This window comes from Megachile rotundata, chromosome 14, assembly GCF_050947335.1.
Source record: "Megachile rotundata isolate GNS110a chromosome 14, iyMegRotu1, whole genome shotgun sequence".
Classification (NCBI taxonomy): domain Eukaryota; kingdom Metazoa; phylum Arthropoda; class Insecta; order Hymenoptera; family Megachilidae; genus Megachile; species Megachile rotundata.
This window is the reverse complement of record NC_134996.1, coordinates 13,012,786-13,039,927: the sequence shown is the minus strand read 5'-3', so window position 1 is coordinate 13,039,927 and position 27,142 is coordinate 13,012,786. Positions and strand designations below refer to the sequence as shown.

General features: G+C 43.2%; 1 protein-coding gene across 2 annotated transcripts in view; it reads left to right on the top strand.

The window, feature by feature from the left end:
• NLG-4 (neuroligin 4) overlaps window positions 1–27,142 on the top strand; it is a 281,147-nt gene that overhangs the window by 60,940 nt on the left and 193,065 nt on the right. For both annotated transcript variants that reach the window (XM_012294946.2, XM_012294952.2), the window contains exons 2-4: window positions 12,574–12,885; window positions 15,485–15,927; window positions 17,296–17,471. In XM_012294946.2, the coding sequence (XP_012150336.1) occupies window positions 15,680–15,927; window positions 17,296–17,471 (424 nt within the window). In that variant the 5' untranslated portion in view covers window positions 12,574–12,885; window positions 15,485–15,679. The remainder of the gene's footprint in view (window positions 1–12,573; window positions 12,886–15,484; window positions 15,928–17,295; window positions 17,472–27,142) is intronic.

The window sequence follows — 27,142 nt, the reverse complement described above, 5'->3', positions numbered from 1 at the left end:
CATGGAACTACGGCGCGTGGAATTACAACGCATGGAAGTACAAAGCATGGAACTACGGCGCGTGGAATTACAACGCATGGAAGTAGGGCGCGTGGAATTACAACGCATGGAAGTAGGGCGCGTGGAACTATAACGCGTGGAATTACAAAGCATGGAACTACGGCGCGTGGAATTACAACGCATGGAAGTAGGGCGCGTGGAATTACAACGCATGGAAGTAGGGCGCGTGGAACTATAACGCGTGGAATTACAACGCATGGAACTACGGCGCGTGGAATTACAACGCATGGAAGTAGGGCGCGTGGAATTACAACGCATGGAAGTAGGGCGCGTGGAACTATAACGCGTGGAATTACAACGCATGGAATTGCGGCGCGTGGAATTACAACGCATGGAAGTACAACGCATGGAACTACGGCGCGTGGAATTACAACGCATGGAAGTAGGGCGCGTGGAACAACGACACGTGGAAGTACGACGCGTGGAATTACGACGAGTGGTAATTAGTCGAGCTGCCTAATTTTGAACCCAAGTTCCCTGGTTCTCGAACAGAAAGTCGATCGAGGATATCCGAACTAACCAAACTGCACAGGGAATTTCATTATCCGTTCCATAGAAATAAAGATTAGACACGGCAGAAGAAACAGAGAAGCAAGTTGGAAGCATCTGATACATGCATTCGAGCGTACAAAATAGAACACAGCTGTTTCTGCACCGCGTAATAAGCGAGTGGCCACTAGACCACCGGTCTTGTTGGCTCATTAGGGGAAATATAGGCGGCTTTGCGTGTCTGTAACCCCGTGGAGCCTCGTTTTTCCCGGTTCAATGAAACACAAAGAGAATATTCGCGAGACACGATGCAAAGTCACGTACGTCGAGGGCGAAACTCCTTGAAGAACTTGGAACAAAGAAGGCTTGAGAAAAAGAAACAATTTGTTGGGTCCTTCTTATTGATTAAGTACAATTAGACACTGTTTTACTATGATCCGTTTTGTAGAAGTTGTAATTAGAGATGTTTTTAATAACAGCACTTAATGTTTGTCAAGATTTAGCACAGTGTATTTTATTAGTTCTTAAACTAGTTCATTATATCATGATCAATTTAACCTTGTTACACAGGAAACTTGTAATCCTACGTACATTCATTCAAAAGTTAATTATGTTCCCCGATAACATGAAAGCACGTTGCAGTTACTTCCAAACGCAACATTACTGAAACTTCTTAAACAGGGCAACCATGAATCGCCATTTTCTGCTGCTGAAAAATTAACAACCTCATTCGGAACTTTACTAGGAATCCGATTCCGTCGAAACAAGTTTCAGTCCTCGAATTTGTTACAAGGTCAGACAGAAATAAATGAATAGTTATCTACAGATTCTGTATGCATTTATTAAAAAATTATTCTCAAAGGGTAATCGTACTCATATGGCAGTAGATTCCGCCTAAGAAGCGGAGTTGTTTAAAGTTTAAGCGCCACTGAAGGGTCACTTATCTTGCTTAACAAGAGTAATGAATTAGAGTGGCGGAAGGGCCGCGTTTTACGAGAAGCATTCTCTTTTTTGTTCGCCTTCTTTATCCCCTGTTCTTCAGCTTTATCGAGGGATTATAATAAGTAAAGGTGATTTATGCTGCTACTTACTTCGCACTTTTCTTTATTCCACATCTCTTTCTTGGGATGCTGTAACATACTGTGATTTCTGGTGCGACGTTCACTTTTCATTTTTATTGATATAGAGATGAGGTAATGCGGAGAGATTCAACGCGTAGAGGTACGGCGCGGGAAGAATTCAATAAGCAACTTTGCAACGCATAGGGGACTCGAACCGTGCGGAATACAGCGCGTGTGGGACTCAACGCGTGGGGATACAACACGTAGGGGATTGAACGCGTGGGGATACAGCGCGTGGGGGACCTAACGCGTGGGGATACAGCGCGTAGGGGACCTAACGCGTGGGGATACAGCGCGTGGGGGACTTATCGCGTGGGGATACAGCGCGTGGGGGACTCAACGCGTGGGGATACAGCGCGTGGAGGACCTAACGCGTGGGAGACTCATCGCGTGGGGGACCTAACGCGTGGGGATACAGCGCGTAGGGGACTCACCGCGTGGGGACACAGCGCGTGGGGGACCTAACGCATGGGGGACACAGCGCGTGGGGGATCTAACGCGTGGGGGACTCATCGCGTGGGGATACAGCGCGTGGGGGACTCACCGCGTGGGGATACAGCGCGTGGGGGACCTAACGCGTGGGGATACAGCGCGTGGGGGACTCACTGCGTGGGAATACTGCGCGTAGGGGACTCACCGCATGGAGATACAGTGCGCAAAGGACTCTACACGTAGATACACGACGCGTAATGGATTCAACGCGCAGTAATCCATCGCGTACTAATCCACCGCATCGCCAACATATGTCGATTCAACGGATCTCAACATATCGATCTACATCACGTCACAATACAGCACATTGCTAATCAGCGTTCCACAATACAATGCACGTCCATTCAGTGAATCCCAATACGACATTCAAAATTTAGAAACTTAATGAAACGAGTGATCAATTAGCAAATAACGGGCATCAAATCCAAAAGGGCTCAAAAGAAGATCAATCGAAGAACTAATCTTATAAACAACCCTTCGAACCATTACATAATCATAGTCTAATGAATGGAAAAATTCACATTTTCAATTAGATGCGTTCTAGAAGAGAAATGCTGCATCCATGCTGCATAATTAATAGTGAAGGTTTGTTTTTCTCCAACCTCAACAGAAAATAGTAGACGACAGCTGTTTGGTGGCACAGCGAAACAGTCGGAACACGTTAGGAGGCCACGTTCCGAGAACCATCACGATGGCGAATGCGGCTTAATTAATCACCCGATTTATTACATTTTCCCATTACTTTTCCCTACGGCCGTTGGGCTTTTGTGCGAAACAAAGCGTGCACCAGGTCTTTGTCTGCGTCTCTCTGACCGGGTTCGTGGAAAAAATAGAAGGAAAAGGAAAAACGAGCTAAAGGAACGGGCGCGGTTCGAGTTAATTAGATGCTAGCTACAGGACACCGGTGATTTTTCTTGGTTTAAATTAAACGAAGCGCCGCGTGCACGATAGCTACACAACCCTCTTCTTCTTCCTTCCTTGTTCCGTTTCATTTCCAGCTGTTTAATTAATGTTTCGACGAGCTGACTCGTTCGCTGAGTCCTTCGCTTGTGTACGTCCTCCATCGCGCGAGACGTTTTCAAAGAGGATAACACGAAACGAATTGTGATTCATTTGTCACGATGTTTTCCCTTTCTGTATTTCGTCTTTGCGCCGTGAAATTGCGTCAAACGCCCACCGTTAGCCTTTATGGAGGATATGGAGATTGAAGATATCCTTTGATATCTGTTGTTGGCAATTTTAGAAGCCACTTTTTAACCGCATGTCTTCGATTTTTGCAAGTTTAATTTGAATCCCGCAAAATTTACAAATTTAAAAAGTCACTAGGTCCTGTTTTACCGCACGATTTCCCCTATGTGCAGAGAACAAGACCAACACTCATGTAATATGAAACAGTTTTCCATCCCCTTTGACGACAATAACCTTCTCTAACCATCTGGTAGTCAAATCTCACAAAAGGAATATTCCCCGCAATTTTTTCCAGTGCTCGCCGCACGAACAATTTAATTCGAAAGACATGGAGAGGGCTCGCGAGGGTGTATTCCCGACAGCCGTCACGGGACACGGACTGAAAGCTTCAAAAGGGGTTGCGCACCCCCTGTGGAATCCCGCAGTACCAATTGCGAACATTCTTAGCCCGAGCAGCGTTGCCGGCAGCAGCCCGTATGGACGGCAGATTTTCAAGAGAGCTCTCTGCCATAGTGAGCCCGGCGAATCCAATTCGCGGAACAATAACGACGAGCTTCCAACCCCGTTGCAGGTGTCCAAACGACCAACACACTGGGAAACTGCCGTTAGAAATGGATACGGGTCGACGGTATTATTGCTCAGACGAGAATATTATCTTTCTTTCATACTCTCCTTTTTTTACTGCTTCCTTTCAACCCCTGGTTCTCAGACGTCCAGCTCTTAATCCTTGCTAATCCCACAAACCCAATGCTACTTTCATTTTTACCGTCTTCTTCTGAAACTTAGAAAACCATCGATGAAGAATGGTATTTGGTGTCCTAACCCGTTTTCCCTGTCTCGCCGGCTGACCATTTCGAGTGTTTTATTGGTTTCGGCGGGTCGGGCGAAAATTGAAATTCCAGAGTGACGAGAGCCGCTGGACCGTCCGTCAGAACGGTTCTATTTATTCAGCTGGCCGTGAAAAATGTCCAGCTGGCCCTTCCACGCGTTTAATCCGAAACCCGGCCCAATTAAACTGTCCGCGAAATTAATCTGCCACTTGTTTGCTGCTGTGTCATCGGACACGTCTTTCGGCACCTTTGGTTTCATCCTTTAACCCTTGTAAACCTGACTGCTTTGCGAAAGATGAACGTGTCAGACTAGTGGACGAGGGAAATATGTTACGGATTGGAGACTGTAATGTGGACTCGTGTTTTGATTTTTGAGGGTATGATGTGGTGTGGAGTATGATCTTGAGTAGTCGGTATTGAGTGGGTGACGCGTTGAGTAATTGGTGCGTTGAGTAGTCGACGCGTTGAGGAGTCGATGCGTTGAGGAGTCGATGCGTTGAGAAGTCTACGCGTTGAGTAGTCGATGCGTTGAGAGGTCGGCGCTTTGAGTAGTCGACGCGTTGAGTATTCGACGCGTTGAGAGGTCGGCACGTTGAGTATTCGACGCGTTGAGAAGTCGGCGCTTTGAGTAGTCGACGCGTTGAATAATCGACGCGTGGAGTAGCCGACGTGTAGAGCAGTCGACGCGTGGAGTAGCCGACGCATGGAGTAGTCGACGCGTTGAGATGTCGGCGCTTTGAGTAATCGACGCGTTGAGTAGTCGACGTGTGGAGTAGCCGACGCTTTGAGTAGTCGACGCGTTGAGATGTCAGCGCTTTGAGTAATCGACGCGTTGAGTAGTCGACGCGTGGAGTAGCCGACGCGTGGAGTGGTCGACGCATGGAATAGTCGACGCGTTGAGATGTCGGCGCTTTGATTAGTCGACGCGTGGAGTAGTCGACGCGTGGAGTAGTCGACGCGTGGAGTAGTCGACGCGTGGAGTAGTCGACGCGTGGAGTAGTCGACGCGTGGAATTGTCGACGCGTGGAATAGTCGACGCGTTGAGATGTCGGCGCTTTGAGTAGTTGACGCGTGGAGTAGCCGACGCGTGGAGTAATCGACGCGTGGAGTAGTCGACGCGTGGAGTAGTCAACGCGTGGAATAGTCAACGCGTGGAGTAATCGATGCGTTCAATAATCGACGCATCAAGTAGGTCACGCACTAGTAATCGCTGCGTTGTTCCATTAGCACTGAGGACCTAATGCCACATATTAGACAACCTACACATTAAATAGTCATCCCATTAAGTACCCAGTGCGCTGAATATTTGTTCCACTAAGTTGTCTACATATGATGTGAATTATCTCGCCATGCTTTAAATGTCAATACAAAACAATGAACGTCAATTTGCACAGTGACCATCAATATTTCCATCCATTTTGCACAACAAATGACAAATATCTAAGTAGTTAATTGATAAGATAGGACATGAACGGCTGTCGACGTTGTCATGTAATGGCACTCAGAGCTTTTAATTGCTTGAAACATGGAGTCAATATCGATCATCATTATTATATTGACGTTCGCCTGGAATTTACATGGATTTCGTGGTACCGAGAGGTACTTAGAAGTTTGCGCGTCGTTCATTTATCAGGTTACACGTTAATCGAGTTTACCGAAGTTATGGTTTATAACCAGCTGGATGCAGATGCGTACGTCCCAGAGCTGGTTGTTCACGTTGCACACGTTGCTGTGTGAAGACGCGGAGCAAGTTGTCTGTAGACTCGGAGTCTCGTTCTGGGAATAACGATTCCATCAGGATTTGTAGAGACTCGCGTTAGGCAAACACAAAGCTATTAATTGGCAGGTTCTTGACGGTTGTTCCTCCGTAAAAACTAACGTTGTTACGAATGAACTTTCTCCGCGGTAATTCGCGATACTCGTGCCACGTTAATTATTTTCATTCACGTTAGCAGATATCGCGATTCAGCGAACGCGGAGCTCTATCTTCGTTAAATAATTCTCAAACGTTGCGAAAAAACATTGTAGCTAACGTGGCAGCAGAGGAGAAACAAAAATGCAGCGCCAATTAACGATAACGAGACAATTCGTAGTCGCGACGCGTCGTCTCGACCACGCGTGAAAAAACTACGCTTCAGCTTCAAAGAACGCTGTCATTGGGCGCGCGTCGCGAGTCGGACGCGTTGATACGTCGCGTCGTTTATTATCAACGACGTTGCTTAAAAAACATTCGCTGACGTTCCTCGTTAACGTGGATCAATTAACACCTGACATTTCCTAAATATCCCCAAGAGAAATCGATATCCTACGTCGCGGAAAAGACAGCGATTGTTTCTATTGTTTCCATTTTCGAAACAACGCGACGATCATTTTTTTAACCCGGCGCATAAAGTGCAGGAAACAAACGGTCGTCAGAGAGGGCAGGGAACGTCGGTGAAGGAGGAACTTGACTGATTAGCGGTATTGTTCAGGAAACTGAGCGAATCCGTATGCTGGTAGGCTTTTGTTGCCGTATTCCAATTCGGTTTGGCCGTGTTCGGCGTCCGTCAAAGCGGTAAATTGTGTTTCCAGCCCCGCATAAACTTGCCCACCCTCTCAACCGGCGCTAGTCGAAAGACTACTCCCGAAATTCCGGTAAATGCAATTAGAAATTCGCCCGGTAGATTGCGTTGTTGCGAAATTTCCTAAATTCAGAAGCTACGGGTCCACGGGGATTGTTCTTCGCTTTACTCGATCGCTTTTCACCTTTATGGCTGCTGAAATTTGTCGAACAGAGACCCTGATTGCTTTAATAATTCCGTCTGTTATGGCAAAGTATTACGAAGTCGAAAGCTAAACCTTGATACATTTTAATCGACTCGGTTCCAAAATATTTGAATATCTCGCGGCGGTTCTTGCTTGACCGTTCGATACATCGCGAGCACTCGATTCGAGAGTCGTCGCAAAACTTTTCCAATTAAATTTCCAGAATCCGGTTGCGCTCTTCGCGATGCTGGATAATGCCAACTCATCCTGGATGGAACTTTGGCCGCAGACATCGCGAATGATCGATTGCCTCTCCATTTATTTCGACGATTTTTCTTGCCTAGGATGCATCGATTACTTTCTTCGGGCTACTGTTTGATTTGGAAACAACATCTCGATTGTTTGTTCGTGAAAATTTCACGGGGCATTATTGAAAATCGAGCCGCGTATATTGCTTCTCGCTGTTCCATTTTGATCCGGCGAAATTGAAATTAGTACGCCGACTGTTCCCCCCGTTTAGACCAGAATTTAATTTATGAAAGCAGGCATTTGCGTGGGAACGAATTACGGGATAGCCGGCACGTTTATCGGCTGCAACTACTTGATTACGTGAAATTGGATGTCGATTAATCTCTAATGAAAAGAATTCACCAGAAAGGTGCTCTGATTGATGGCCTCCGAGCTTCTGAACGTTAACGTATTATCTATAAATTGACACGTTGATTGACACGGTATATGCCGCGCCACGATAATATGCATTATTAAGGATGTTAATCATGACTTTAATAAATCGTTTTAATTTAACTACATTCAGTACACATTTCCCTTATCTCACTTTTCAATCATTTAATCTTACAACACTGAACATTAAATCATACAATATTAACACTAAACTTAAGTGTACTTAATTGGAAATTAAAAATGAAGTTAAAAGATAAATAATCAAACGAAACATAAATTAGTACACACATTTTTTATCTTGATGAAAATGAATTCTGATTTCAAGAAATGTATTTTAACAAAATGTGTGCCGTATAACAAGAACGGGAGCGGTCATTTAACCACAAATCTTGTTATGTTCAATGAATGTGCCTGACATTTTAATTCTCTTCAATTATCTTCACATGGTAATATGAATGATGCTGTCCAAAAAATTGGTCAAAGTGTGACTACCTTTCATAATTTTTTAAATGATAAAAGAAATTGACCTGAGGTCTAATTGATCCAACGAAACGATGGACCAGAAAATTTTGAAAGGAAGTGAAACACGAAGTAGCGAAAGATGAAACCGAACGGTGGATGTCGATTCCCTCCAGAATTCGATTGTTACGGCACAGGGAATATCGATTTCGGTGTCGGGCGTTCAGACGGCCTCTTCGACGACAAAAGAAAGCAGAAAAGACACCCTCTACCCCGTTCTACGGTGCGACGTGATCGACATAGATGGTCGGAGGCTATTGTTCGAGCTCGTCGTTACGCGGTGCGGTTCACAGAGCAACCCCTTGCACGCGTTGTTCCATCGCCTTTTTCCATGTGTCTCTACGTCTCTACACATGTGCACTTCGTTGCATGCCATCAACAATTCGCGAGACCAAGATTTTTCAGCTCCGGAAAGAAATGTAATGGAACCTTTGCATCGTCCAAATTTTTATTGCGCTTCGTGCATGGAATACCGATTACAGCTTCTGGAAGTCTTCTTCAAATGTAAGCTTCGAAGGAGGTACTCGAAGGGTTCGTAAGCTATTTTAGAAAATTTACGATTTGTACATTTATGAAGATCGTACATGATTTTCCATCAGCGAAAGTAGGGTGCGTCAAGCAGTCAATGAAACAGTCAAAACGAACGAAATGCGGCGCGGATTTGACAGCGTGACAAGTAAACGAAGTTGCCATGGCGGTTCAGCGTGTGGTAGAGAAAAGCTGTCGCCGTGAAAGTGTATTTTTTGCTAAATCGGTCCTGGCGCGCTGAAAAATGAGGGTTGCGGTTCCTGGACCGTGGAAAGAGGCGCACGCAGCTTGCTGCCATATTTCCCGTACAATGGGGCGAAATTGACTATCTGGAAGCCGACATTTGCCGCGTGAAAGAGGGAAAGAGGCTCCGGAGATTTCCTCTCCCGATTCGATACACACGGGCTCACGGTTTAACCGAAATGCGGTATATGACTACTCAACTCGCTTGAAACTTTATGAAAGTACGCATCTTCGCTAGAAATCTTTACTTCGTGGAGTAAAATCAACTCCATACTTCACAAATTTTCACACATCTTCCTATCATTTTAATTAGATTAGATATCAACTAGATATCATTTCAATTAGATACCAACTTTTTCAAGAGTCGTAATATAAAAATTGCAAATGTTATCAAATCCAGATAAGACTGTATCGAGTCTGCTTATCGGTGACAGTAGATCGAACTGTTTGAACTATGATACATGGAGGCTGCGAAATATGCTGGTATCACAGTAGAGCAAACACGTATCTGGTCAGATAATGATCGATAGCCCAGTGAAAGCATCCAGGCTAGTCGTCACTCAGTCAATCATTGGAAAAAATGTTTGCTCACGGTCGAACACTGGATGAACTCTGGACAGGAATGATAAAAGCATATTTTCTAAAATCGTAAGCACGTGTCATACAGGATTATGGATTTGCAAATTAATCAACTGGGGTCTTAATAGTAATTGGTATTTTAATGAGGCTTACAGGCCATTTGCACTGTGGCAGTTAAGCATCGATTATCTGGGAGGTTAATTGATTAGCTGCAGATGAAAGGGTGCCATCAAGAGTGATTGATTCATGCTTTTATTTCTAATTATAAGATCGATGAAATAATTATGCATATGTTCTGCGTGTGTGAAAAGAATGAAATTATGTATGCATATATGACTTAATAAAATATTCTGCATATATGAAAAGAATATTCAAACAGTAGAATGTTCAAACGTTAGAATGTTCAAACACTAGCTAGTGTAGTTCTAGCTAGACATTTCGAGCGGTGTTAACAGTTCTGGGAAAGTTGTAAAGCTGGCAATCATTCGGCCATCAAAGGTTCTCGCGTTCCAGAGCGTTATACCGGAAGTCGTCTCGCATCGCGGAAGGAACGGTCAGGAATTCGATTATAGGAAGGTAGGTAGGAATGTATGGATCGCAGCTTAAAGCTTGGTGGCTGTGTATTCATTGGCCACGCATTTACGGTAGAAATACCGGGCTGGTTCATTCTGTGCCCGCGTATCGGCCAGACATCGCCGGTCGCTGCAAACAATTATTACTACTGGGCAAACTGAAACGGTTCAGTGGAAACAGCCGGCATTCGCAAGCAACTCGGTACACAACCGACGCGTAACAGTTCACTCGTGCTAAACGAGAACGTCACGCAATTCTCGCGTGTCAACGTTCGGGCACGTACGTACACGCGCGCGTGTTACGTCCGAGCGTTTGGTATGCGAGTGAACTACCGGTAACCAGTCTGGCACTGGATAATCGTGATGTAATGGAGTGTAGCCCGGTTAATGAGATACCTTGCTGGTCGTTCGACTAACTTGGCAGTTCTGCTCGTCTCCCTTCTCTCTGGCTTGCTACCTCGTTCAACGGAATCGCCTGCGGGCTTTCCTTCGAAGTTCACGCGGAGACGGTGATACTTGATCCTAATTCTGTTGTGAGTTTCAGATGGAATAACCTGCAGGTTGTTTGCTGCAACTCGATATAATTATATGTTTGAACGTGTGATTCCGCATCGTATCAACTTACTGTTTGCTGACTTGCTTACTTCAGAATCGTTTACTATTTCATTTCACGGACATTTTCGGACTAATTACTCTCATTACTTATTTAAAGTATCTTACAGTTGGTACACTCTGGGAGTCTCACTATAGTCTGCTGTTAGAACTATATCATGTGAGTCCATCAGCTCTGAGTCTCACTATGATTTGCTGTTAGAACTATATCATCAGTCCATTAGCTCTGTGAGTCTCACTATATTCTACTATTAAAACTATATCATTAGTCCATCAGCTCTGTGAGTCTCACTATATTCTACTATTAAAACTATATCATCAGTCCATCAGCTCTGTGAGCCTCACTATGATCTACTGTTAGAATTATATCATCAGTCTATCAGCTCAGTGAGTCTCACTACATTCTACTGTTAATACTATATCATCAGTCCATCAGCTCTGTGAGTCTCACTATGATCTACTGTTAGAACTATATCATCAGTCCATCAGCTCTGTGAGTCTCACTATGATCTATTATTAGAACTATATCATCAGTCCATCAGCTCTGTGAGTCTCACTATATTCTACTATTAAAACTATATCATCAGTCCATCAGCTCTGTGAGTCTCACTATGATCTATTATTAGAACTATATCATCAGTCCATCAGCTCTGTGAGTCTCACTATAATCTACTGTTAAAACTACATCATATCAGTCCAGGTCTGTGAGTCTCACTATGATCTACTGTTAGAACTATATCATCAGTCCATCAGGTACCTTCAGTCCTTTGTATAATTTATAAATTTGAACCTCAATTTACAATATGTCATTTTGTACCAGTTAGTATCTTGTAAATAGCACAAGTTTGCTACGTATCTTTTTCCAGTAGAGCACGTAAGGCGAAGGAAATAAAGATTACGGAAAGAAACGGGAACCTTAAGACACACTAATCTGGGAAGTTTGGATCTGGCGATTTGTACGTTATTCGTGCAACCGTTGACTGTACACAACAGGCGCCTGTGACATTTATTTCTGAGACATTCAGCTTCATTTCTGCCCGTACGTGCTTCGAAACCTATCCGGTTACGCTTCTCGGCACACCCTCGCGTCATTCGCCCTCGGCTCGATAATATCCGCGCCGTGGGGTCGCTTATTGGGTAGTTGTCTAATCGACTGTGGAACTCGATATAGGTATACCAGCTTCTCGACTCCCTCGATTAGTCTATTTAATGGCGTTAATTGGACGCGAAACTGCGTGTTGCGCTGTGTTCCGGGCGTTCTTTCTCCCTTCACCAAGTACAATCTTCTGACATAACTATAACTTTTTATCCTGATTTCTCCGCCCTTATTTCTTGTTAGAATATTTATAATAACTTGGCCTCGTATTACTGTTCAGTTTCAAATTTATTTCTCGAAAAACTTTGCATCCCTTATTCAAGTAATTCCATATTATTGAATAAATATTCGAGGGAATCAGAAGTTCTCCACTACTATCAAACGATTATTGAGAAGTTCACTTCAAAAACTGAACTCCACTAATATAGAAACTTGGTCTGTTCGTTTTCTTTTGAAGATCCAATAAACTTTCGTAGCTTGCTGAAATTGCTTCAACTTCAAAATTTCCATTGAAACGTATGCAGTAAGACTGTATTCATTATACACCGTATCAGTAAAGTTCTATCTGGGTTATACAGGTTCTGACAAGTGTTGAGCTAGAGTTATTGTTAGGATAAGGTTTGGAACTGGACATTCGATATGAAGCTTAAGTTGACATAACCTTAACTGTTTATTCTAACTGTTATCTTAGTCAACTCAGAGAAAGGAACCTAAGTCTGAAGGAATTTAAAGAATTCAAACTTGTCACACGTTTGAATTCTAATCAAACACTTGAATTCTAATGTCACATTCTAATCAAACAATCTTTTCTGTTTCAGGAGCCATCTTCATGAACTGGCAGAGAGAACGTGAAGTGTATCTCGCAGTGAAACATTGACTTCCATAAATGAAATCGCGTATCGCAAAGTACCGATGTTACCGCGACCCTCACCCTCCCCGAGCGAAGTTGCATACGTAGACACGATAATGGGGTTAGAATCGAGAAGTTAAACGGATCGATCGAGGTACACGTATCGTTCCATACGTTCGGGACAATGCCCGTGGGATTTTAAAGTCGAATCTTCGTCTGGTCCAAGCAGATCCAGAGGGGCGAGACAGAAGTTAATTAAAGCCAATGATCGAGTCTAATGGTAAGCTCTCGGGGGAAGGAATTAAAAAAAAGACTCGATAACTTCGCCGTTGATTTTCTTCGTGGAAAGGGATCGAAACTGGGAGTCCAAAGGAATTCTTAAGTTCTGCTTTCTGGCGGATCGAGCCCTTCTTGGCTAATTGCAACTGGTTTCATTAGTCAGATAAAGGCTGTTAATTAAGAGAAACCAGTTGGTCTCCCTTCGGACCTTGCTGTAAACAAGCGGTTTACTGGTAGAAAACGTTGACCTGTACTACTGCTGATTCGATGATTTCGTTCTTGAAAATCCCTTCGGATTTTTCTATGAGTACAAAGTATTCCTAAGGGTGATTATCCCTTAGTAATTTCCTAAGGGTGATTATTGAATGATGGAATTTTTCAAAAATGTCTACTTGTTTAAATTCTGGAAAAAGCGCTCGCTGATAAGCTAAATCTGTTCTCATTGTGTGAGGTCGAAACTGCTTATCTCCTTCTTGCCGGTCTCGTACGCGGATGACGAAGAATACGTGATCCAGTTAGACGACAGTGAACTTCAGGCTCTCTCTCGTGTTTGATAACTGCTGATTTCCATAATGGCACCGTGTACGAGTACCCTAGCTTACGTTCTTCTCGCCCCGGGACACTTTCGGTGAGATCGATCGATATCTGATTGATTTCCGCTCGATTTAGGTATCTGATAAATATTCATGGGGATCGAGGAGGATTAAGGTCGACCAATTAGGCTGTGTGGTTACTTCGAAGATCGAAACTGGCGCTGAACAGCAAAGTTGATATCTCATTTTCTTTCCGAATGTGAATGAAATACGTGGATTCGTAAATCGAAGTGAAAAGTGAATAAACAAAGACGTCGAACAGAAGCAGGTTAAAAGCATCAGCTTTATACCAATTTTCAGATGTGAGAAACTGCGAAACTCCGGCAAGAGCTAAGTGACAAAGTTCATGCCTTTCTGTTAAATTCCTATTTTCACCGTGGAAGGAACTTCAGGAACTTTTCTTTTTTCAATTACTCGAAATAGAAATATTCGAAAGTTCTTCCGGTGAACGCTAACTTTATCCAGCTGACAATTTTCTCTTCGTGTATCCTCAGACCGCGCATACGTATCACAAGCAGCCTCTTTATCTCGCATCAAAGAGCGATGAAAATTTCCTATGCGAGATGAGAATTTGAAACGAGAAAACTGGAGACAGAGATAGATCAAAGCCGCACGAATCATTTTTCTATTTAACAGGCAACTCTGAACCGCCAGGAAGCAAAGGTCTACACCTGAAATTAGATCAGCTTCTTGCGTTCCTAGGAACTTATAAGTTGTATCAAATCAACGCTTCGATGAAATTACTTCCTTTAGGTTCCCAAGAAAATTTTAAATTACGTTGACTTCTTGGTGCTTCTTTTTTTAATTCATAATTTTTAACTGCTGTCAGGACTGCAAGGCTTCAGCGTTGTATAATACGGGAATTGCTATGTGTTGAGTCAACGCAGTAATAGTTGACAAGCTTAATAATCGACGTGCTGAGTAATCGACTGAGTAGTTGAGTTGATGCGCTGAGTAATTCGTGAGCTGTGTAATTGACGAGTTAAGTAGTCTACCCACTGAGTAATAGCGCTAAGTGGTCTACTTGCTGAGTAATACACGCGCTGGGTAGTCAATACGTTTAGTATTCGACGCGTTGAGGAGTTAACACATTGAGTTATTGAAGCGTTGGGTAGTCACTGCGCTGAGTAGTCGAAGCGCTGAGTAGTCGGTGATCTGAGTAATTTTCGCGCTGAGGAGTTGACGCATTGAGTAATCGCAACGTTGAGTAGTCACTGCGCTGAGTAGCCGAAGCGTTGAGTAGTCGGTGATCTGAGTAATTGACGCGCTGATGAGTTGACACATTGAGTAATCGAAGCGTTGAGTAGTCACTGCGCTGAGTAGTCGAAGCGTTAAGTAGTCGGTAATCCGAGTACTTGTCGCGCTGAGGAGTTGACACATTGAGTAATCGATACGTTGAGTAGTCACTGCGCTGAGTAGATGAAGCATTGAGTAGTCGGTGATCTGAGTAATTGTCGCACTGAGGAGTTCACACATTGAGTAATCGATGCGTTGAGTAGTAACTGCGCTGAGTAGTCGAAGCGTTGAGTAGTCGCTGATCTGAGTAATTGTCGCGCTGAGGATTTGACGCATTGAGTAATCGAAACGTTGAGTAGTCACTGCGCTGAGTAGTCGCTGATCTGAGTAATTGACGCGCTGAGGAGTTGACACATTGAGTAATCAATACGTTGAGTCACTGCAGCGAGTAGTCACTTCAACCTCAAGTACAATCATCACATACCATCCCATTGCAGTATAACTAGAGTCCCCATCCGTGAATATAGAACAACCGTAATTTCTTCGAAGATATTCCCCCGTAAAGGGTTAAAAACCGAACGCAAGGAAAAGCTGACCCAGTTTCAAAGGTGTTCCAACCATTTGACCGTGTGAGAAAACACAGCGCGTCGGATAATGAACAGAGGGTAGTGCTCGGTGGAGAGTTTGCAATTGGTTTATCGGCAGTTAGGTAAAACGGAGACGAAATAGGGCCAGGTGAGGCTCTGAAGCGTTCGCTGGTGAAATTTGCAGGGAAAACCGCAAGCTTGCGTCGGGGAGGCGCGCAGTTAGCGCTCGAACAGGCCTAAATGAAGAGCGATCGTCGCAGGGACAGGTGATCGATAGGGATTGCGAGGAGCCGCGCGATTCTGGAAGCGTGTGTGCGCTCGCGCGGAGATCGCAGGCTGATCGTGGCGGTAACACGCGAGGGGAGGGACGGAGAGCAAGATGAAACTCTTCCTGATTCTCGTCTGTCTAATTGCACCGCCCATCCTCTCGCTCTCGATCAAGAGCAAGTTGAATCCACGGATCGTTCAAACAAGGTACGGCGAGGTGCAGGGCTTGATACGGTCCTTCGAGTACGCAAAGTTCCTCAAACCGATCGACGTCTATCTTGGGATACCCTACGCCACTCCACCGGTCGGGGGCAACAGATTCTCGCCGACCAGGGCACCCAGCCCGTGGGAAGGTGTCAGGTGAGCATTCACTCTCTTCTCTTCTTATTCATCCTTGTTTCACTGACTAGTCCAATTCTAAGATTAACACTATATGTTTTAACCTGATTTATCAAACTGAAGTATTTTTAACTGCAACCTAAGTGGATGATTAACACTATATGTCTTAACCTGACTTATTAAACTGAAGTATTTTTAACTGCAACCTAAGTGGACGATCAACACTATATGTTTTAACCTGACTTATCATTCTGAAGTATTTTTAACTGCAACCTAAGTGGACGATCAACACTATATGTTTTAACCTGATTTATCAAACTGAAGTATTTTTAACTGTAGCCTAAGTGGACGATCAACACTATATGTTTTAACCTGATTTATCAAACTGAAGTATTTTTAACTGTAGCCTAAGTGAACGATTAGCACTATGTGTCTTAACCTGACTTACCACCCTGAAGTATTTTTAACTGTAGCCTAAGCGATCTGTATATACAATTTCATTTAACCTACGTGTCCTATATATTTTAACTTGATTTATCGCCCTGAACAGTATTTTTAACTGCAGCCTAAGTGAACTTTATGTACAGTCTCATTTAACCTATGTGTCCTATATATTTTAACTTGATTTATCATCCTGAACAGTACTTTTAACTGTAACCTAAGTGATCTGTATGTACAATTTCATTTAACCTGTGTGTCTTATACAAGTATGACCCATATTGATTTTTGTTGCAATAAATAAAAGTTCCTGTCAAAATTTTTGGTAATTCATCTGAACGTTTTATCAGGTAGAATTTCAGTCATGGCACACACGGCGCGAACGTAAATTCTCGAGAGTACGGTTGCACGAATTTATTGTTAGAAGAATGATGCGAACTTCTGAGACCCCTGTTCCACGAATTCGTGAACTCACGCCCTGGTGCATTCCATCCAAATGGACCGACAATTCCCCCGTTTGCAACGGCTTCCTTCTCGCCACTTGCCGGCCAAACAAAAACAGAGACATAATTATTCATGAGTTTAATCTCCATACACTGTGACAGACTAGTGGGACAAAGGACAGCCAAATCGGGCCGCAAGAAAATACGATATACCGACAATCTGAAACTAATTACTCCGGAAATTATTCATGACACGGGGAAAACGTGGTGGAAAATTTTCAACCTGTTTCATCAAATATTAATTTTTTATCGAAAAATGTGCCATGTATTTTAACGTTCTCATTGTTCCTTTGTGTTCGATTCTATGGAGTCGGTTCATAATTAATGTTATCAAAAAAGCAGTTGGATGAATTTATGATAACGAGGAACTTATGTTATCCTAAATCGTTAATCATATTAACGGTGATTGAACATTTAGATGTGAATTTAAGCGAATCCCTCTTTGCAGATTATCGGATTCAATCGGCCCAGTCTGTCCCCAAAAGCTGCCCGACATCTCGAATGAGCAAGAAGCACTGGAACGTATGCCGAAAGGCCGATTAGAGTACTTGAAGCGTCTGCTGCCTCATCTACGGAATCAGAGCGAGGATTGTCTCTATCTGAACATCTACGCACCGGCTATGGGTGAGTAATTCCGTTTATCCGCTTGTCAGCCTTACTTTATTGCTCGGACGGGTAGGTATTAGCTTTATTAATTAGGTCAGCTTATCGAGAATGCGGAATTAGTACGTTCGACGTCTTTGGTCGCAAGAGTAATTTCAGATACGCTGAATTGTTAGATAATCGCCGGAAAAGCTATTATTTGATAGTAATTCGTGACCGACAGAGAATTCAAGTAATTGCGGATGTTTATTCGAATGCGAGTTGAAATGTGTGTCAGTCAACATTTTATTCTCCGTATTTCGCTCTGGTTTCGTATCGATTTCTTACACCGCACCGTGTATTTTTTGCACATCCCACGAATAAATATCCGCACTAATAACGCATCGAAATTAACATGTCAGGTACGGTTGTTGGAAGTTGTATTGACTCGTTCCACTTAATTACGAAGTGGGGAGACTGCGGTATTGCGTCGGACGGGAAGAAGGGATGATTTATGAGATATTTTATTACCGCTGGCAATTTCCATTGTGTCAGCGTTTCTATTCTACCTAAAAATACTTTTAACCCTTTATTGTTTCGTTCACTGGAATCTGCATATCGATAGAAACTTTAATACCGCTGATTGATCGCCTCGAAGAGTTAATTCTATATTTTCTATGTTGAAAAATAGGGTCGCAATATACCACGGAAATCGATTAACATATCTTTCATTACTTCGTATAATTACTCATACGTTTTCATGAACGTAAACAGAACGTTAATTGGCAGGAAATTATAAACGAATAGAAAATCACGGAAGGCTCGATAAACAAAACTATCGGGAACAAACGCCGCTTAGGTACACACGTCGATATTGAACACTAAAACAATTTATTGATGTTGCCTTCCTGTTACACTCCCCTCGTGAATGATACACGGTAAACATGATCGATACAAATAAAACCAGCTATCGAACATATTCGTCAGAAACGACGTTGTTATTGCGAGGCATAAAATTTCCATTCTAAAAACGACTAAATTCACCACCATAACCGTAACAGTAATTTTAACTCGTAAAAGTAAACTTTACGATATTTCTCGTCTAACAAATGAACGTAGTTCCCAAAAATTTAGCCGGCAATTTAAACTTCTGCCTCGACGATTCGGTCGTGTCACTTTTTTCGCCGACTTCACCCCTATTTTCCGACCCTCTGTGCTGTCGGAGACGCGCGAACGTGTACACGTATCTTGTTGGAAAACGTCGCAACGTTCCCGTTCCCTTTGCCGTTCAATTTCCGGCCCGGGAGAGGGTGTAAGAAAAACGTGGCCCCAACAGGGGGTGAGCCGTAGACGCGAGGAAAAGTAAAATTTCCCATTTCGCGGAGAAAATGCAATGATGTACTATTATTGAAAGCGTTCCTCTCGCTGTTCGGTGCACGCAGCGTGAGAGAAATGAAAACGTGCAGGGAAAGCCTGAGGGTTGCTGCGAGGGGGTTGAAAGAAGACTCACCGTAGGAGGGATACATATTGCGTATACACATCACGACGTTCGACGTTTCCACCTTGCCCATGTAAACCGTTCCTTTGATGCTCCTTTATTTATACCCACTTCCCTTTAACACAAATAAGACATATCAAATCTGACATAATTTGGTCATTCACATATTATCTGCCAAAATCAAAGTATCATGTAGAGAGTTTAAAGTCGCAAATGGCTAAATTTTGAGATTGCTGAATTGATTGCTTCCGTGTGACAGCCTGTGAAGGGTTGACAACATTGTTGTTGACAATGAATAGGATTATTCGACCCGCGAATTGCCTCTATCAGGTGTCGGGAAGGTGCCGCTGAAGCATTACACGTGTTTAGTAGGTTGTCAATGGGCTACGCGTGTTTGCAACCCGATGATCTTCGGACATCAGAGACGTCCCGTGGTTGTTAGACATCTTGTTGACCAATCGAGACGTCTGTTCGCCCGAAATCGATATGTCTTATTGAAATCAGAGCGATACTGTCACTCTATGAATGCCTCAGGAAAATTAGGAACCCTTCACATAGCTTATATTTCTTCAAACTGTGTACCCGTGGGTCTAACAATTGCAAATTTCCAATTAAAACAACTATTGATCTTTCCAAACTTGCCTAAGCTGCAAAAATTACTAACTCGATTGCGGGAAGAGAGCATACAGAAATGTTTGCAATTAGCGTCTAGTTGATGCGAGTTTTGCAAAGTAGTGTTACGAAGTAACCCGTTTAAACGCGAGACAAGCACGCCATTGCATCACAAAAGGAAGACTCGAAAGGAGCCGGCGTCTAAGTGGTATCCTAGACAACGAGAATGCCAAGGGCTCTTTCGACGGTCCTTGTAAGCAATCATCAGAAGAACTTCATGCACGCTCGAGCATCACACATACACCGGGGTTAACGATCGATCGATCGCCTTGGTTGGAAAGGGAAAGTCTGATGTTGCTACATTTGAAAGGGGTGCAACTTTGGATACTCTTCTGGGATTTGTTTCATTTTTTATTCAGCAATGTGCATACACCTTTTGCTATGTGACATGTCTTTTCAAAGGCTGTTTTGCTTTTGCTGGTGTCAGTTTAATATATCCTCTTGAAAAGACTGTGAGTTTGAGAATCTTTTGAATGTTAATTGAATGAATCTCTGTATTGACGTCAATGTTGATTGATTCAAAGTGTATGATCTGAAGGTGATACCAAAGTCGTGTCAAGGTCTTAATGAATCTCTGTATTGACGTCAATGTTGATTGATTCAAAGTTATGATTTGAAGGTCATACCAAAGTCGTGTCAAGGTCATTTTGACTTACGGTATAATTTTATGATGTGCAAGATAGAGGGTGCTGTTTAGGAAGTTATTTAATTGACATGGCAGTGGACAAATGTTCAGGAATAAAGCTTGTAGGTGTAAATTTGATAAAAAGTTGAGAAAAATGACATTGCAGTAAAAAACTTCGTTGGCATTTATCATGAATTTATGGAGAAAGACTATAAACCCCGAAAGATCGTATTCCCGTGAAATTTTCACGCGGCTGAATGTTCTCGGCCACAGAGAATTCGAAATCAAAGAAAATCGAGCTTAACGAACCCTCGGCTCGAAGCTTAACGCCGCATTTACGATTCAAAGTCGGATCTGGGAGCGATTCCCGGCTTCCTTAGCCAAGTTATTCACCGCTCCAGAATATCCGTCGACGTGTCGCGTTAACGATCCCCTCGAACTACGTGGCTCGTCGCGTGACGTTCGAACGATCCTTCTGAAACGGCGTCGCCTAGCGTCGCCGACATTGAAAGCCACTCGCCGCGACGAGTTCATTGTTTTCTCGGTATCGCATTCGAAATTTTCAGACTAATGGAAGCCAAGATCGTGGCCGTAAGAAAGTTCGATGCACGGGGAACTCGTCGTTCACGAACTTTCCTTGCTGCGGGCAAAAAGGTGCAAAAGAAGGGATCACAATCACACGGGCGAGCTCGCAATCTTCGGTGGCTCGCGATCGAACGAGGAGAGAAGGTGGCAAGTTTTCTCAGCCACCGACTAATAATCGAATCCGCAACTTTCCCGAGAATTTGTTTCAACTTGATATACTTCTTCGGGAAGTTCTTTCGTCGAAACGGGACTCGCGGTCCGTGAAATTATTTGTTCGTTCAGGGCGAACGAGGGATAAAGTGGCTTTTCCTGTTCCGTCAGGAACGTCCCTTTATATCGCTGATCCGGGATCCGCTTAATGCTCGCCGATGATCAAGCACCATTTGTATTTGCCACGCGGTTTCTTGCTCACCGCGCACCTTTTTGCGCGGATACGCGGGGAAAATGCTCCTACAGCCTGCTACGTCCTGTGAGTGAAGGTTTATTCTACCCACTGATGGAAAACCGGGCAAAAACCACCCTACGGTGAGATGGGACGCGATTCAATTATGGAGAAAGGGGCTAAGATGACTTTGAATTTGGACATTTTACAATGTACTGTTCCAAATTCAGAAATCTAAGAACTTGAGAAATTAAAACATTTGAAGTCTCAAAAAATTCAGGAGTTTCGATATCATCTAACAGTTCCTAACTTTGATAATTTTCCAAAAATTTCTAACAGAAAGTGTGCAAGATTTAACATATGTGCACCGAGTAATAAATCTTGGAATTCGTAAACGGCGTATGAAAAAAGCTGAGCGACGGCAATATCGATCGTTTTGGTCGAGAAACAAGCAGCTCGTAATTACCGGTTCACTTTACTTGGCGGATTAAATCGCCGCGATAATTCTCGGCTGTCGTTCACGATATCGTTGTGCAACCCGTACACCTAAGTGGACCATCGACTATCAGAGTTTTCCTTGCTATTGACCGGTTCAAGGGTTGTTATCTACGGAATAACTTTACCGACGTTTCAACCCATAATTGAAAGGTGTATTCTGTTAAGTTTGCTAAAGGTCTGGTTTAATGAAATAAATTCTGGCCTCAGAGAAATTAATATTAAACTCCAGTATTTTTCCCCTCGAAGAAGATTAGTTACGTCGAAGCGGTCTTAGATTACAGACGAGAACCTTCAAGTGCTGGTTAAAGAGATTTCGAAGAGCATCGGCGAATGACTCGAGGACAAAATTAACCTTCTTGTACAGAATTTGTCGGGAAGAATTATGTAACGTAACATTTTGTAAAAGTGGAGCAACCTCAAAAATCTGCCCAGCACGTAGCTGGAGGATAAGAGCCGGGAGCTAAGAAGTTGCGAATGCAATATGAAGTAACACGTGGATTCTCTTTCTCTCAGTATTCAGTTATCTTCTGAACGCACGCGAGTACTCGCGCAAAAGCAAGATCAGAAGAGTGGAGGAGAGGAAAGTTAAGAAGGAGAAGACGATAAGGATGATGTTCCTTTGTGAAACGTAATTCGTATTCCAAGTGCGAGCCAACCGTTCATTCGCTGCCAGCTGGAGAGATCTTTGATGTCTCTTTTCCTCCCGGCTGCACCCCTTCCTTTTTTCTCTCATTAAGGATTCGCGCGTTGGGGGACGCGTGCACGACGCTCCTTTGCGGCGTGATTAATTAAAACGACATCTTCGCGAGCTAACGAGGCGACGCAGTCACCTCGAGGCGTCTGACAGACGATATTTCACGTGGATACCTTTGACGAAGAATGATCTCTGATCTCTTTTGTCGATCGCGAAGGAAATTATTTAGCCAGGTTTCACTGAACATTCTTCAATTTATTAACTTCTGAATTATCTTCGCATCGTAGCTTTATTGCCTTATTGCAAGTTGGATGAAAAATACCAAGATTATTTTCTTACCTCCGGCAGAATCGAATGAAGACTTTTTCTGTGTACTTCTGAAAGACTCATTCCTCAAAGTAGACACTTAATTGGATTTTCAAATATTTGTTTATTTCATGTCGAGATACCGGAGGCTTTTTAACAAATTGTGTAAATTCAACTCGCTGAATAAAGAAACATGTTGAATTTCGTTTAACTTCGTCAAAGTTTCACACATTCAAACGTTTCGTTCGCATGGGATCAAGTTTTGAACTCTTAGAAACTAAAGTGACTGAAGTGACTGGCGAACTTTAAACGAAGTACACTGAATAATTCGAATCGTATCTAACTCTGCGCAGTTCGACGTACGAGAAAGGGAACTACTTGCAATAATTACGATCAATTTCCTTCAAACTGTGATAATCAGATATACCTTCATTTATAACGAAAGTCTCTTTTTATTCTTTCTGTAATTAGTCAAATTCAGATCACAATTCCAATCAAAGCGTAAATCTACGAACATCTGTTCTGGCACTGCTGCGATGTAGTATCTGGCAGTGTTCTACTGCGATGTAGATCTACACGTGTTACGTAACACGCGTATTCGATACATGTTGTGTTATGACGCATTGTAATCCGATACGCGTTGTAATTCGACACGTGTCGCATTCGACCAACGTTGAAATTCGATAGGTTTTGTAATCTGACACCCTTGTCCTCAACAGACATTGAAACCTGACACGCGTAGTATTGACATGCGTTGAAATCTGATACTCATCGCACTCGACACGCGTTGAAATCTGACACGCATCGCATTCGACACGCGTTGAAATCTGACACGCCTCTAATTGGACACGCGTTTTATTTCTGCTATATTCCTTATATTTCTTCGTGCACTATATGGCGATTACTGTTATTGCACGAGCTTTAAAACTTCATCAATAAACACCATTCTTTACCGCAGCAGAAAGGACGAAAGGAAATGAAAAAGTCTAACCGGTATTCGTCGCTCTGGTTACACGTTGTCCCGATTAAAAAACGATTTCGAGGGTGATTTACCACCGGGACGAAATTGAATCGCTAATCCAAGTTGGAGAAGTTTCCGCGAACAGAGGCCGGAAGCACGGTTGAATTACGAGCGGCTGGAATAGAATGTCATCGAGCCCTTTTATGCGATGCCTTTCGATTACCTAAAACTGAACTTTCGTGGAATTGTCCGAAGTCGCGAAGGTTTTCGACGGCCACTTGGCTCGGCTCGGAACATATGGGCGAAAAAGGGTTCGACGTTTTGATTAAACGACACCGTAGTAAAAGCGTGCTGGTATCAGCGATCCGAAGAGTTATATCGGCCGGCGGAAAATTCCTGGAATTCTGTTTTGCTCGTAGATCTTTTTCCCTGAGTTAGGTTATAAATCGAACTGTTTTCATCGTGTAAATTGAATATGAATTAGTAAAAGCAATTTTTGCTACTCTGTTTCACATTTTCCTTTGGTGGAAGTTTGTGTCAAAGCTTGTTTCTGACGTGTCGTCAATTTGTTATTGTCTGTCGTCTCCGATACTGTCAATAAAGATCTTGAGGGCAATTTTTGTAACACGGGTGACTACAAAGGATGCGTCAAAGTCAACGAGTATCAAATAACAGCTTTCGTATATCAAATTTATTTTTTCATATCGCTGTTGACGTCATGGAATAATCAAAGCACAAAATCGCGTTGTTCGTTTTTGCAGCGACATCCTGCACGTCGCTATTTTTCTTCCTTCAGTCTCGTCCCCATACTTTCCTCTTTCATTCGAGCAGAATAGGCCAAGAAATTCAGAGAACGAATGGTCTCCAGCACGCGATCTCGGTGTAGCGATTGTTCGAATACCCCCGTGAACCACCATCAATGAAACAATTATTCTGAGTGCATCCAAAGAGAACTTCTCTAATTAATTAGTGATCAATAATGAAATTAAAAAAGAATCGAACCCATGTTTCTCTTTGAAATTGCCGGACGAAAAAACACGTGGGAAGTTAATGAAACTAAACCACATGAAAATTTAATTAGAGTGACAAATAAGGCAGAGATTTCCGTTTCGAGTACGCAGCAATCAATCACGCGTGTCCTTCGCGAATCTCCATCCTTTCGTTCATCAAGCTCGACACCTCGAACGGCAGCTCTTAATTACACCTTGGCCGGATACTCGAGGTTGGAAGCAATCATTTTCACCCTAATGGCGCTATAATTCACGCTGGACACGGTACTTTTGTCGCGGCGGCGCGTTTAACCGCGTTGCATTCATAAGCCACCCTGTCGGTTCTTTTCGTCCGGCTGGCCTTCCGCTTCGAATCATCTTAAACACGTGCACTGGTGGCGAATTAATTAAGGTCAATCCTCGATTTCGTCCATTAATCTCAATGTCTCAAACTTCCTTCAGAAAGTTTCCTGCTCACCGAGAAAATGCGACTCTTGTCGAAAACTAATCATAGAGAACGCTATTTCCTTAATTTGAAGATTAATTAAGGGCGCCTCTTAGCGTAATGATCATTTTCGATTTTCGGAAACTTTTGGGAGATTTAGGGTTTCATAACAGTGCAATACCATTTCGTTAGTTTGAACTTCACCATTAGGGTAGCTTCCCGAATATCATATTTCATCGCATTCCGGTTAATTAATTTAACGACAGGTAATTCTGACAGAAAGATAAGACGGTTGAGGTACCTGGTTTCACCCTTGATGCACCACCCTTAATGAGAACGACTCGTTATTGTTTCCCTTGGCTGATAATTAAATTTCTTCGAGGGGCTGCTCGAAACCTCGTTACACTTAACCCGCTTAAACGACAATCCCTCAAGTTTGCACTCGCATCAACAAGGGTATGTTAACCCCTGACTGGCTCGACGTCGACTGCTAGGGGGATCATTATCGGAATCGTTGCAGAACGTTCGTTTAGCGGTCAGAGTAAGTTTAATTAGTTGAAAGGTTGCGAATTGCGGTCAGGTAGGGGTGCCTAGGGATTACAAGCTTTAGTTGTTAGGGTGATTGCAAAATGGGAATATTGATTCATTGTAGAGCTGTATTTTTAACCTCAAGTTCCATTATTCTTTCATTTTTCACTAATAGATTCTTCAACTCCACAAGTTAAAAAAATTTTCATTCCTCAAAAATATTATCGTCTCTCTCAAACAGAAATTTCGTAGTCTCTTTATTAAGTTTATAATTTAATGACCATCATATTTAATGGCCATAAATGTTCATAAAAAGGACATTTCAGTTTACAAGATACCAAAGCACGTTATTATTTTAAACAGCGTATTAGCGGCGTAACAAACACAGTTGTCGCTGCATGTGTTGATGATACTATTTAAATCATGTGTATAAAATGAATTTCACCGCGACGATGGACGTGTACAAACGTTTTTGGTGGCGAAGTATAATATCACAGTTTATAGTCAGACAAGGGTGGGCATACAAAGAACTGGCGTCCAGGCTGAACGGAATAACGCATGGGGTCGTAGAATTTGTCGGTGCCGTTTATTCGACGCCCGACGGACCACCTATGCAAATGTCCACCCTCTGACCAGGGCATGTCGCACGCATAAAACAATTGCGTCCCGGATTGTCCGGTGAAAAAGAGCACCGGCCAGACTGTGCATTCACGCAACGTGTCGCGGTGTTGTGTGCATCGCGTAAAGGGTTGTTCAATTGAAACGCGACCCCGGATTTTAGAGGGGGTTGGACACGGGGATAATACATATTTTTGTCGCGATACTCGTTTATGGGAACGGCAAAGCGAGACAGAATTTCATGGTGGATGCTTTCACGCGGTAATGACCTCATTAATTAAATTAAATTGCTGAAAATTCGCGGAAAACTTTGTAGGGTGAGTAAGTTGACGTTGTCCACAAACGATTCGCTGAAAGCAATTTTTGATATAAACGGAACGCGTCCAATTAATTATTGCGAAGTAATCGAATATTGCATCGTCCGAAACTCAAAGTAGCTGCTATCCGGCATGTAATTAAGATCAATATTTATTCATCAGAATATCATAGCGTATCGTAATCCACTCTTTGCCGACATTTCGACGGGGGAAAAGATCCTCAAAGCAGGATTGCTTTCTCCTGCAATTAAAATTGCCTATGTAGGGGTAGCGAGTTTCCTTGCCATTGCAGCATCGGCGGAATATTAGTCCCTCTTTCCCGTCGCGGACTTCAAAGTGCTCGAAATTAATCAGGAAAGATCGTCGGCATCCCCGAAACTTTTCCACCCTCGAGGCGACGGTGAAAACGTTCAGCCATACGGCGCTAGCATGCAAAAAACGAGCAGAAAATGGCGACACGACGGTGGAAAAAAGCTGGTCGCCCGATGGGTCGGCGCGAAAATTGAAAAAAAGAACAATGACGAGGGTGACGGGAAGCGGACGTGAGCCAGGGGTTGAAGAGGGCTCTATCGTGGCCGAAGGACGGTTGAACGCT